Source organism: Pseudopipra pipra, chromosome 3 (genome assembly GCF_036250125.1).
Source record: "Pseudopipra pipra isolate bDixPip1 chromosome 3, bDixPip1.hap1, whole genome shotgun sequence".
NCBI lineage: Eukaryota > Metazoa > Chordata > Aves > Passeriformes > Pipridae > Pseudopipra > Pseudopipra pipra.
In genome coordinates, this window is record NC_087551.1 from 101,853,350 (window position 1) to 101,866,514 (window position 13,165).

At 35.5% G+C, this 13,165-nt stretch overlaps 1 protein-coding gene across 1 annotated transcript in view; it reads right to left on the bottom strand.

Moving 5' to 3' along the window:
• Nucleotides 1-492: 492 nt before the first annotated feature.
• NOL10 (nucleolar protein 10) overlaps nucleotides 493-13,165 on the bottom strand; it is a 49,190-nt gene continuing 36,517 nt past the window's right edge. The window contains exons 15-21 of the mRNA XM_064650518.1: nucleotides 13,008-13,087; nucleotides 12,733-12,831; nucleotides 12,004-12,093; nucleotides 10,113-10,286; nucleotides 9,489-9,736; nucleotides 4,309-4,411; nucleotides 493-1,039 (exon numbers count right to left, since the gene is read on the bottom strand). Of these exons, the coding sequence (XP_064506588.1) occupies nucleotides 920-1,039; nucleotides 4,309-4,411; nucleotides 9,489-9,736; nucleotides 10,113-10,286; nucleotides 12,004-12,093; nucleotides 12,733-12,831; nucleotides 13,008-13,087 (914 nt within the window). The 3' untranslated portion in view covers nucleotides 493-919. The remainder of the gene's footprint in view (nucleotides 1,040-4,308; nucleotides 4,412-9,488; nucleotides 9,737-10,112; nucleotides 10,287-12,003; nucleotides 12,094-12,732; nucleotides 12,832-13,007; nucleotides 13,088-13,165) is intronic.

The window sequence follows — 13,165 nt, forward strand, 5'->3', positions numbered from 1 at the left end:
CTTCCATGTTCAGTACACCTGAATTGCACACAGATAATTTCTAAGAGATAATAAAATGCTCCAGGGGAAAGAAGTTGCACTAGTACAAACTTTAACTTGTCATTGCATTTGGATTTCAAAGGCTTGAATGTCAAGAGACAAGACTCCAAAAAGAGGGAAACACCCTGAAGCAAACACAACTACATTCACATTTTCTCAGTGCCTAAGGAGAAGTAATAATAGTGCTTACAGCATGGGTGAGACTGACAGTGGAATACTGGGTAGTTCTGTGCTAAATAAAAAGCATGAGGTTACGGACGACGCAGAAATCTGACAGCTAGAGGTAAAAAAATAGGTATTGAGAGATTCATCCTTTAGTTGAGAAAAAGGATAGAAGTGACGATTGGAATGTATGTTTTTAAAGATAAAAATATCACGTGTAAAAGGTATTTTTAAACTAAAGGCAACATAAAGCCAAAGCCACTTTTTGAAAAACAGAATTGTGTGTCATCCTTCAAGAACCAGAAAAATTTATTAAGCCCCTGTAAAGATAAGATTTTAGACAAAATAATTTACTCTTGATCTTCTATCTAAGCAGTCACAAATAAAGATTTCAGAAACCAAAATCCTCAGCTCTTAAGTTAAATAAAAGACAGACAGCCTCACTGTATACATAAATTCTTATAGAGAAAACATCCAGTTGCTGGTGATTTCTGCAAAAATACTGTTCACACTGGACCATATTCATAGTGTCCTTTGGTCAGTACTTTTACTTTCATAAACTTTTCAGTAATTAACACAGGGCTCAGAAAGTTCTGGTTTTGTGTTCATCAATGAATCAAAATAGAAATTCGTTGGTACTCTGTCTAAAATTGAAAAAGCCCCTTTTTCAAATGAAAAATGAGACAAAGAAGTTTCTTGAAAAATAACACGAAGTAATTCAATGAAACAGTCGTCCTCGTCCACGTTTGCTCTTGAGATGACTTGCAGAACGCCTGAGAGTTTTCCTCTCTTGACGGTGTCGTTTCTCAGCTTCCTGTTGTTTCCTTTGCTGCTCTGACTGGAATATTAAAACAAAAATAGACTCAGGTTCTTGTAAACTTGCACCTCATTGTTCCAGTATCAATATATCATGTCAGAATTCCATTAGGAAAACAGGGAAATGTCACCACAAATATCCCCATGCTATCTTGTCTTATACCGTACTTGGTAGTTCCGGGTATCCCCAGGCGCTATTATTCCAAGTTTTTCAGGGCAAATGTTTAACACAAAGATACCAAAAGCCAGTGAATAAAGTAATGTATTTCAGATAAAAAACAATGTTTAACAATACACTCCGGAATTTATATTTAGTTCCCTCAAGAAGGCAGATCCCAATTTGAGGCTACTTAGTATATACTTTGGTTAACTAGTTCAATATGTTAACTATGTTCAATATTTGCACAAATTTATTTCAAAAAGACAGCATAATTAGTTAAATTTGCTGAAGCATACGGGTTTTTTAAAATGTGTTCTGACTTAGGAGTTCTTGAAAGTGTTTTATATGCTGTATGCAATTCTAGAAACACTTTCCACATGAAAACAATTTTTAATTTCTGCTCCTGTGGCACGTGTTCTAATAATGTTTCTCCCCTTCATCAAAAACATGTTGAAAGTGTTTAATTTACGTACCATATAAACTACTATTTTCTTTGGAAGACTAAGGCTTCTCTTTAAACCTAGCATGAACTGGCACTACCCAAGCTCAGGCAACTGTCCATGCTAAAAAGTACTCCAGCAATTCCAGCAATTTCAACATCAGCACAGAACAACTGAATTGACAGTGAGACAGAATCACTACTACTGTGTATGCAGCTGCATTCCCACTGCATCTTGCTCTGTAATCAACAGCATTCAAATGCCAGCCTACCTCTCCCTGAATCTCCCATTCTCAGACCATTTAAACTTGAGCTAGAGATATGCCTGCATAGACAGCATTTTGGCTGAGGTGAGGTAGGAACCAATTTACCAAATGTAGCAATAAGCCCATATCAGTATGAAGGCAGTGAAAGCTAGTGGTCTTTAGACTTTGATGAAATTTACTGATTCCCATTTTCACTGCAAGCAGAACAAAAAATCCACTATTTGAAAATATAAGTAATTTCTCTCTGTCTCTATACCTCTTCTGAAACAGCCTAGAAAAATCTCACTTAAGTTCATGTTGACTGCTACCGATAGTGGACTGATCTTGATTTGCATCAGAAACTTTGTGGTTTGGTTTTGGGTTTTTTGTTTGCTTTTTTTTAAATGTCTTCCATACCTTCCTAGTAGTGTAAGTACTTAGGTATTTTAGAAACCCTGCTATTTTGTTAGATCTATTTGCTATAACAAAGCATACTGAAATTGAAAACTAAGCTGCCACACTGTAGGAACCATATTCAAATCCTTTGAAAACTAAACTGTGAAATATCAATGACAAACAATTTCATTATTGGATCTATCAGTGGTTGCTAGGCATTTGGGAGGCTGACAACATACCACACCTGCAGCAGCCAAGTTCAGTCTCAATTCCACTGACTAGAAGTTTGAGTGATACCAACCTTAGGGAAGAATAATTCCCTCCCAGACTAAATCTTTCCACCTACTCGTAAATACATCTGCCCTTTAAGGAAAAGGCATCACAAAGTGTAAGTTGATGACTCAAGTAACACCAAAATCTCTTTTTTGGCTTGTCAACTACAACTCTTTATTCTCTGAAAAGGAGCATAAAGACCACATAGCATGACTTCTTCCTAGCTCTACCTGCTCCATTCCTTGGGACTTCAGAATATATACACAGGGTCTGTTTCTTTGAGAGAAGACTTGTGAGTTTTATTTTGTTGTTCTGTTGATAGGAGAAAATATCTCCACTGTAGATGCATTATTTTTCTTTCAATCAGATATTTAAAAATATTTTTATGCAAATGACTACAATGTACATATTTCAATAAAGCAGTATCAGTTAACAGTCAGGAAAAGAAAATCCATAGATGTTAGCAGCACAATAATTAAAAAAACCCTGAAAGCTATATCTTATCTGACGGAATCAAGTAAAAATGGCATTCTGAACCACTGCTGTGCCTGTCTTCTTCCACCTTACTCCTAAATCTTCACAAAACTGTTACAGTGACAGTTCATTCTGCACTACTGCCTGCAAGAAACCTTGTGGCTTTACACTTTCTAAGTTAAAGCTACTGTAAAAAAGACTGTGCTTTCAAAGTCCTGCAAAGCCCATTTAATTAGTTGCAAGACATTAACATATCAGTTACAGAGTTGGTAAAATCCCCAGAATGGTTACCCTACATGGCACTGGCACTGCAGAGGAATTTGTGACTTGACTCCACAGTCAACACATTTTAAATTCCAGAAACACAGAAATCAAAAACAGATGAAAATGGACATCTGCAAGCAGATAATAATCAAGTAAAATAAGTAAGGTAGAAACAGTCTTTTTTTCTTCAGGCATAACCAATGTGACAACGAAATAACTACAGAGCCATTCTTGTGGCAGTGAGAATAATATTTGACAACTGGTAAGGAGAAATGTATTATAGCAAAGAGGCTTACCTGAGGAAAACCATTTTTAACTGACGTAAATTTTGTCAGCTCAAGTATATTAATATATGGGTCTTAAGATTTTATAATGTGTCCTTTCCTCAGTTCTGAAGCAATTTTCTAGTAAAAAATGCCTATGTGTTCCACAGCAGTAGAAGATGCACACATGCATTGAACTCTCTTCACACTATAAAGTAATAGCGTGCCTGTAGTTTACAAAAATCTTTAGGTTGGGAAATCAAAAGCCTTGGTAAAGATAGATAGGCAGCAGTCAACCACATACTTCAAATGGAATTTGACAACTAGAACAGGACCAGGACTCATTCCTGTGATGCATGTTACACAAGTTCAGTGACAAAGGCAGTTGGGAGCTCTGTTTTTATCATGCTGAGACCAAGCAACCTACAGCATCCTGCCTGCATTTGGACCTGCAGACCAAGATCTGATCAGTCCTGGCACAGAAGTCAGGCAAGGTCACAAGCTTCTGGTGGTGTGTCTGCAAATAAACTATTAAAAGACACAAGCCATTATTTTCCACCGGAACATAAGATTTTATGAGTGTTGCTTGAGTTATAAGGGATAAACACACTGAGTACTACCGGAGGCTTTCATTCTCTTGGCAAGAACCTGGAGAGTTGGCAGCTTATAAAGAAATGAAGAGGGACATTTGCTTGACGGTTTTAAAGTTCCTGTTCTTTCATGCAAAAACTAAAGTTATTTGTGTATTATCTTTAAAATTATATATATATAGCTCACCTTCTTTAATTTGAATGTTGCCTGTTTGCTGCCTACTGTGGTATCAGACACATTGAGTGTGCCAAGTTTTTCTTCAAGCTTTAAACGATCTTCAAGGGTTTTCCTGCAGAGAAAAATGAACATTTAGTCCCTATATTTGTCATCTTTTTACTATAATAAAGGTTGATAACACAGTCAAAACTAATCTCAATTTCTCTGAAACTAAAATGTCATAACTAATAAAATAAACATTCAAGAAATAAAAAAGACAAATTCAAATAATTTCCTCCAGATAGTACTTTCAGTAGAAACACTTTTAAAATTTATGTAAATTTCATTGGTTTTGCTGCTAAAAAAGCAACATAACTCTAGTTGAGAAAGAAACTACATCCTTCTACTGCCATAGTTTTCTACGAAATGTCAGAAAAAGTTGGGGATATTAAACTCTGGTAATAGATACGTGCACAAATTAAAAAAGTAGGGCTAGATATATAAAATTTTCTTGAAATCTCATAATTTCTGAATTGGAAACATTTTTGAGAGAAGGAAGTAATCTTGACTATAAATCAGAATAAATTCATCACGGAATGAATCACTGCACTGACAGAGACAAACTACTTAATCCAAATACAAATGACTGTTCAGACATTATGCCCACAACAGTCTTTTTCTGCATAAAAGAAAAATATAAATAAGTGAATGTGATAAATAAGACAGACCCTGGCCCCAGAGAGGAGCTCCACAGGAGCACATGACTTCAAGCACAGTGATTATCACTGAGTTTCTGTAAGCAAGCTGGCAAAGAGTCTCTCACTCAGGCACCCAAGTCCAGCATTTCTGTGAAGGAAGTAGCTGTTGTGGCTGAAACTGATACTGTTTTCAGCTCTTCTCCACTAGAAGCTAAAGTCCCTACAAAGGCAAGAGACATGGAAGTGCCCCAGTTGCTCCAGGTTGCAATCTGATACTCAGTATCATGATTACTGACTTCAGTTAAGTTGGGTCGTAACCTGGAAAAACTGAGGCATGGAAATACACCTTGTTCCCACACAGCCTCCAGCTCAGGGGTGAGGCAGGCAGGCAGGCATGTAAGGGATGGTGCTGGCTTCAGCCAGCCTCCCTAAAGGCACCTGTGAGTCCTAACATAGCTCATCCTTCTCCTATAATGTAGGTCCTACAAGTAACTAACACCATCTTAAAATACAACGTGGCTTATAGGATCAAACTCACTCTACATGTGCTTAGAAAATATTCTCCTAACTGTAAACAAAATTTGATTCTGCAATTTGAGATGCTATTAGTGCCTCACTAGCACTTTCTGAAGAGGGCCAGAAGACATTTTTTGTACAAGTTTGAAACTGGAAAATAAGTCATCATAAAAACACAGACGATTAGCAGCCACCAAAGTCAATGGCATTTAGTGTGGATGAAGGACTCATGGACTGTGTCCTATGCTTTAAGTCTCTGAAGTCCACTGAATTTTGGTTAATGAGCCATTTTATGTAACAAAGACTTTTCAGATTAATCATGAAAAATTACTGTCAAGAATTACTTTATTTCTCATGACTAGTTACTTTGATTGTATTTTTTTTGGTAGTATATTTTTCATTGAGTACATGTAAAAACTTGTTCCATCTGTGTGAATCGGAAAGACAAGCTAAGCCTTAGAGCTAACTGTGGCAGAAGATCAGTCACCAACACTGTAGTGGGATTTCTATGCTCAAGTCCCATTTTTCTCGCCTTTGAAAATGAACTGGAGAAATATGGCTACTACCCAGCAATTATTTAGCATGACTGCCTAGATACTGCTTCAGTCAGGAGAAAAGTTAAAATGAGGAGATACTAGCAAATGATGTGGGGTTGCAATTTTACTGCATAAATACGGGTATGTGTCTGTTTATCTGAAAATGTGCAGAACTCAAGTGATAGCGAATTGCATGCACTGATATACAAACACAACAGTTGGGTTGTTTGTTTTGGGGTTTTTTTACATCTTCCTCAACAAATTAATTTAAGGGATACATTTACAGTGTTATTATAAGCAAATTCCCCTGCTCTACTGTAAAATAAAAACAAAAAAATTACCAATGCACTTCTTTTTTTGTCTTTATTAGGAGGAGAGTTTTTCAGGACTTTTCCTGTTGTTTTACTTTAGCAATGCCTAGGAATGTCAACTGTCCTTTTGTTGGCTTCCTTGGCCACCTCTAGAGACACATACATGGACTGTCATACTTTTTATAAAATATGACTACTGTAGTTTTTAGTTTTGATATGCTCTAACTTCAGTAACGTACTCTTTAAAGAGATATCGAGTAAATCAAAAAAGCTCTTAGCACACTGATAAAAATCCTTTCCTTTTATCCATTCCTTTTAAGTCACTAGGTAAGAAACTTATGCTATAAGCAGAGGATTTGCAGGTTTTCTTGTCCAAGTGCAAAAGGGGAAAATTAAACACAGACAGATTTGAGACAAGGCATTTTTTACAACCATGAGTAAATTTTGCAGATTTCCTGCACAGAGAAATGCGTAGACTGTTGGTCTAAGAAGAAATTTATAGTACGCACCACTGCTTTAGAAGTTGGGCTTAGAGCCGTGCTGAGTCAGGAACATGTCAAAAGAAACACCCAGTTTTATATAAGTCATAAACTGTTTCCTCAGGTAGAACATTATACGATTAGAGAAAAAAAAGAACACCTAGCCATTAAATGCATAGTGAGGGTATTAAGGTACTTAATTATACTGGTCACAGACCGTCATTCCATAACTTGGATATATCAAATCAAAGACAAACATGCCAGCCTCACCAGATGGTACATGCCACTACAGTCTTTCCAATTTTCAGTATGTTACTTGAATTACTTTTATGCTGACTACTTATCACTGAATAAGGCCAGCAGAAAATATATTTATTTTCTTCATAAAATTCTAATACATAAAAATGCTTATTAACCAAACAAGGTAGCTCATAACACATGGTAAATCATTATGATTACAGTAGCATATCAGTTATATGTTATACGAAACAGATACCAGCTGTTAATTTTTAATTTGAGGAATTTGAGGAATACCAAACTCCACACTAAGAACAATGCTTGGATGAGCACAAAGGGGTCAGTGAATGCTGAGTTAATTGCTTAGACAACGACTAAAAAAACCCCATGCAAGACAATTCAATGACAGCAACTCAAAAAACAAAGGACGTAATGCTATCCCATCCATTTTTTTTGGTCATTCTCTTCTGTTCTCAAATTCTTCTCCTTTTTCTTACATTTTACATTATATCCCATCTATGCACCTACCACACAGAGGGTATCCATTAGCAGCAAATCTTAAGATAGATTCTCTTTTCTTTAAAAGCAGTCTTTTAAGTCTTTTGATGGTTTATGTTACCACTGATATTCCTTCATCTACTGGACAGGCCTGTGATATTTGCTTTTGTTTTCCCTGGGCTGAAGCAATAATCTTTCTCCCTTAAAACCACATTAAAGAATTTACTTTGCCTGTGTCACATTGTACTAATTTTTTCTAAATGTTTCTCTTCCTTACACCTGTCTTGGCTTATTTACTTAACTTTCCACACCCTTGTTCACATTTAAGCCTTGTATGTTTTGCATAAAATGCAATCTTAGTCCTTCAAGTGAGTGCCCTTGAGAATTTTCTTTAGACCTTAGCAGCTAAATTTGTGCAAAAGAACAGCACGTGAGTAGGCTGCAGCCATACAGCCTTTTAATGAAGTATTTCAATGGCACTGAGAATACAATGTCATTTGACCACTGTCTCAGGCTCATTCCAAGTTACAGCTAACGTAACTGTAAACTTAATTATAATGTAAAAAAATATTCTTAACCTATAATACTTTGTCAGAATGTCCAGAGATGATTTTCTCCTGACAAAGGAGAAAAACTGACAAAATAAAAAAGATGCTTTATCTTCTGGAACAAATTAAAAAAGAAAAATAATCAGAAGAAAGTTAATGGAAAAATCTAAGAAAGTTAGAGTCCAGAATAAGTGGGTATGTTCAATAAAAAGAACAAAATAAAATTCCTATGTGATAAAAAACAGCTAAGGAAAACACAGGAATCAGTTCTGCAAAACTGCTATAAATCTCAATTTATAAAGGGACAGGCTGAATTTTTTATCAAGTGTTTCTTTATGTGTCTTCAGAAAAGTTCATGATGAAACAACTAGGTTGTAGTGTCAGTCATTAGTGACATAAAGAAACAGGCCCATCATATTTCACTTTCTTTTCTTTAGCTGTATAATTTCATTCTACATACAAAAAGTAATTATTATGAGGTCCATCCAGCACAACAACCTACTTCCAACATTAGTCAAAATCCTGCTCTGCATCCACTGTGCTGCAAGAACTCTGAAGCTACCTACAGTCTTGAAAGGTTTTAATACTGGTGGTTGTGCTTCAAACAGTAAAAGCTTATCTTCTGAAGGGCTCAACCCACCTCCGAAAAAAGCAAATCAATGAGATTTGCAGGCATTGAGCACCTCAAAGCCAAGTCCTTTACATTGATGTGTTCTTTCTCTAGTTTGACATGCACTTTATACAGTATCCATTACTTTGGCTGACCATCAATTTAAAGCATAAAAATCCAACCAACCAACAAACAAAAAACCCTAAACAAACCCCCTCCTAGTCTGGTATTTTGTACTGCAAAACTAAAACCAGAAATAGTACGTCCTGACAATGAGGACAGTGTAGATTTTGAAAATTTCTGGATGCCATTAAAATACCTAAACAAAACAATTTTTCTTTCACCATCTTGATCCTACCCCCTAAAACAGTGACTATTCATGCAGCCTTCTACATTGTTTTAGAAGGTCAGATAAGGAACATCCAGACTGTCAACCTCATACTGACACTGGTGGAGAAACATAACCAGTCTCACAAGACATCAGTGTTGTTACCTGTGAAAGCAGCACTTCACAACACTGAATAATGGGATCCCCTAATCTGACTCAAAATATTAATCTCTTACTCATCTCATCTGTGTTGCCTCTCTGCCCTACTTTAAACAGTATATTTGTTTAACTACAAACCAAAGCTTTCAACAACTATGTCACTTGAGGTTATATCCCTGGATTGCCAGATGTTGCTTTACTTCCAAGCCAAAACATCACTAGCCTGCCCTGCAGGGAAATACTTAAGAATTGCCCACCCCCAGCTATTAAAATAGGAACATTAGTCTTACTTCATTAATTTTTGTTTTTTGGCAGAGTCTTTGAAGCTTCTGAATTCCTCTCCTTCTTTAATCTCAAAAAACTGAGGTTTCAGTAATGTTTGCTGATCCTCCTTGGACCTTTCCCGCCGCTTTAGTTTTTCCTCTTGGCGTAAAAGCTTGCGCTGTTTCCTGACCTCTTCAACCCAGCCTTTTTCATCATCTGAACTCTCAGAACTTTCTACATCACTTGCTTTTCCTTCTGGTTCTTCCTCCTCTTCCTGTAGACAAAAATAGTATAAAATAAGAAATCATCAACTAATTTTCCTTTCAAACCATTCCTGCAATTATAGTATGTGACAGCTTTTAGATACAACTGAAGAGAAATAAAAGCAGTAATAGCAGATGAAGCTGAAAATATAATATGAAGTTGTTACTATCTACATATTTTATGTTTTTCAAATAATTATTCATGCAGATGCAATATTGTTCACATCTAAAAACTAGATTAGAATTATAAATTAGACTTAATTACTGTAGCTGATAAAACATTCTTGCATGCCTCAGTCCTTCTGGAGTGAAAAGTCTGAATGCTTGAAACAAAGGAAAAAAAAAAAATCTATGGAGTTTTCTTAATCCAAATGGAAAATATTTTACCTCTCCTATTGCTTCCAGTTCCTCTAAGATCTTCAGCTTCCTCTTTCTTTTCTCACTTATTTTAGAAACAAGTGGATTAAGTAGTCTAAATTCTTCACTCTGCTCATCCACCTGGAAATCTGGATTCTCAAACATGACCTTAAAACGATCATCTTTGAGAAGGCTGGGCAGATTCTGGAAAAGAAGTAAAGCATGAGCAAGTTAGACAATTCTGAAAAAGACATTAATAAAATAAGTAACACTTTTTTAAATTAAACAAAATTCAAAACCAGCATATGAAATGCCGGTTGCTTTATCCTTCCAGGTCAAATAAAAATCAAGATATGTGCTTATTGTACTTTTACGAAGATCGTTCTAAGCTACCTGTAAGCAAGACTTTTTTAATGCACGCTACAGACACCTTAAATATACAATTACTAATATTTTTGAATTAATGTTTCTCATACATTCAGCCAGCTAGTCTGGAGATATGCTGTTATCTATTGACTAATCAGCAGTACCTCCAAGGCAAATATGTTGCCTGACAGGGGTGATTCTACAACATGTAAAACAAATTATCAGGGTAAATGTCTTTATGCAATGGTACTATTTTACTGTAAATACTTAAGAGGAAGTGTTTCTATACATATTATAACACCTTTTTTCACCACCTTCATATACAAAATGGAGAAGACAGTTTTATTCATGTCAAAGTAAAATAAACTCATTGTAAATTTTGCTATTGGTGAATTAGGAATAGTTCAAGCTACAAATTCAGGTTATGTGAAGACCAATTGTTGTTATTTTAAAAATCACTGCATTCAAAGCTTTTTATTACAAAAAGCTGATCTTTTAACACTGTCAAATTTATATCAGCATATTAATCTCCTCCCAGCATTAAATTTTCAGTGTTACTTCAGAAAGCGGAGGGTGGGACTAAGAATACAGAAAACAAAAAGTGTAAATTTCAAATACAAAACTGGTGCAAATGTGTGACTTTCAGCCACACAGCCAAAAATTAAATCCCAAAGCCTAAAAAAAATTGTTTGTTGTAAGACTCTAATGCCATTTCAGGAAAATAATCAGAACATGCATTTTTATGTATATTCCTTTTTAGCTGATTTAATAACACAAACTCTATGTACTCCAAAACAAATAAGCCCCCAATTATTGAATTCTCATTTTCATTGTTACATTTGCTTAAGTCTGCATTTAAGTTTCACCACCATCTACTTTTTCAGTAATTCATACTTCCTACTAACCTTAACACACAAGATTTCATTAGATACCACATGCAGCTAATGTCTGCCTTTCATGAATGCAACATTCCTGTGAGAATGAGCACCTATGAAGTGCTACCTATAAAAAGCCTGCCCTCCTGTTAGGTATGAAACATTAACCCATTTCTTCCACTAAACTTCTCTTAAGATAGAAATGGATTATTTTTAACACCAAGAAGAATTGCTATTGCATAAGAGCAAACCATTTTGGCTAATCTATAAAATACAGTTAACTGTGTACACAAATAAAGGCAATTGTGTCTTTAGTTTCATAGATAACATCAATCCTTGTTGTGGTCACACCAAAATACCAACAAATGCAAACAACAGGTCTTGCCTGAACAGCCTTGGTATTGACTCTGCATTAACCAGCTTCTGGAGTCCTATGAAACCTATATCATCTTCACAGTGAGTATTTCATAATTTTTAGCTTTAAGTTACTACACGGGTCTTTTTGTGCTGCAGCTACAGTGAAGTCCACCTTAAAGCCACCTACCAGAACAAATTATTTATGAAAAACAGAAACAATGGAATTTTTAATCTGTTTGGCCAAACAACAACAACAAATCAAACCTGTAAGCATTGCTATTTCTGTGCTCTAGGTTAGAGAAGTCTCCAAAGCAAGAGCTCACCTTCTGTTTCCTTTTTCTAGTCATCTGTTGCTCTTCTCCTTCTTCTTCAATCAGTTTGAGTGCAAGTTCTTTATTGACTTTTGGAAGTTTCTAACAAGAGGAAAGCAATTTATCAATAAATTAGCCTTTGACACATGTAACTGACATGCTTTACACTTGTAAGTGTGGTGAAGAGAGAACTCTTATTCATTCTTACAACTCTTGCTGAAAAGTTCCTTGACTGGTTCCAAATATTTCTAGATACTAGTAAAGCAACAGCATTCAGAGAAGATTCAAGTAGGATTTCTGTAAAATTTTTAACTTGAAATGCATCAGCTTTAGTACTTTAACAGTAATTCTTTCTCTTCGTATGTTGAACAAATTCCATCTAGAAAGCTACCAGTTACAAACACAACACGATTTTCATAGATCTCTTTCCAGAGTATCATGTTTTAATGCTTTAAGTCATTTAGTATTATGATAGAAGTAGAAACTGCAAGTTGTACTAGTGGGTTAACTGGTCAAGTGCAAATGTGATAAGAGCTGCTCTTTTACAGTCTGGTATCAGTCTTTTGGAATCAGACATGGGAATTTTATGGTTCTATTCCAGAAATTCTATAAACTACTTTGTGTCTCTAATGATAAACAGAACCAAATCCTAAGTCATCACATCTCTAAGATACACTTAGGAATATATTACTCTTTATGAGTAGTTTTCCCAAAAGTATACGAATTGTTTATAGGATTTACCTTTAGTTGAACTCTCTGTGCACGTGTTTCTTCTATCTTCTGTCTTATTTTCTCTCTTCTGTATTCTTCATAGGCAAAAGGATTGGCCATCATTTTTGCCTTTGAACAGGCAGGAGAAAGTAAAAAGGAAATACCATTAGTATAGGACACAGTCTGTTATTTGTAGGGGAAAAAAACACGCAACCAAAATGAAAACCACAAAGAGAAAAAAGAAAACCCCACCACACATATTTTACTGTTAAGAATAAAAGTTGACATGAATCAACATTATTTACCTTGTGATAAAGTCTTATGTCCATGAAAAAGCCATGCATATATGCTCTGAGCAATGTTGATCCAATTAGATGAGCAAGGCCTGGAAAAAAGGGTTCCAGAGCATTTTAAAGAGCTTTCATATATAAAGAACTTTTATTCCAAGCTAGCCACTTCACTT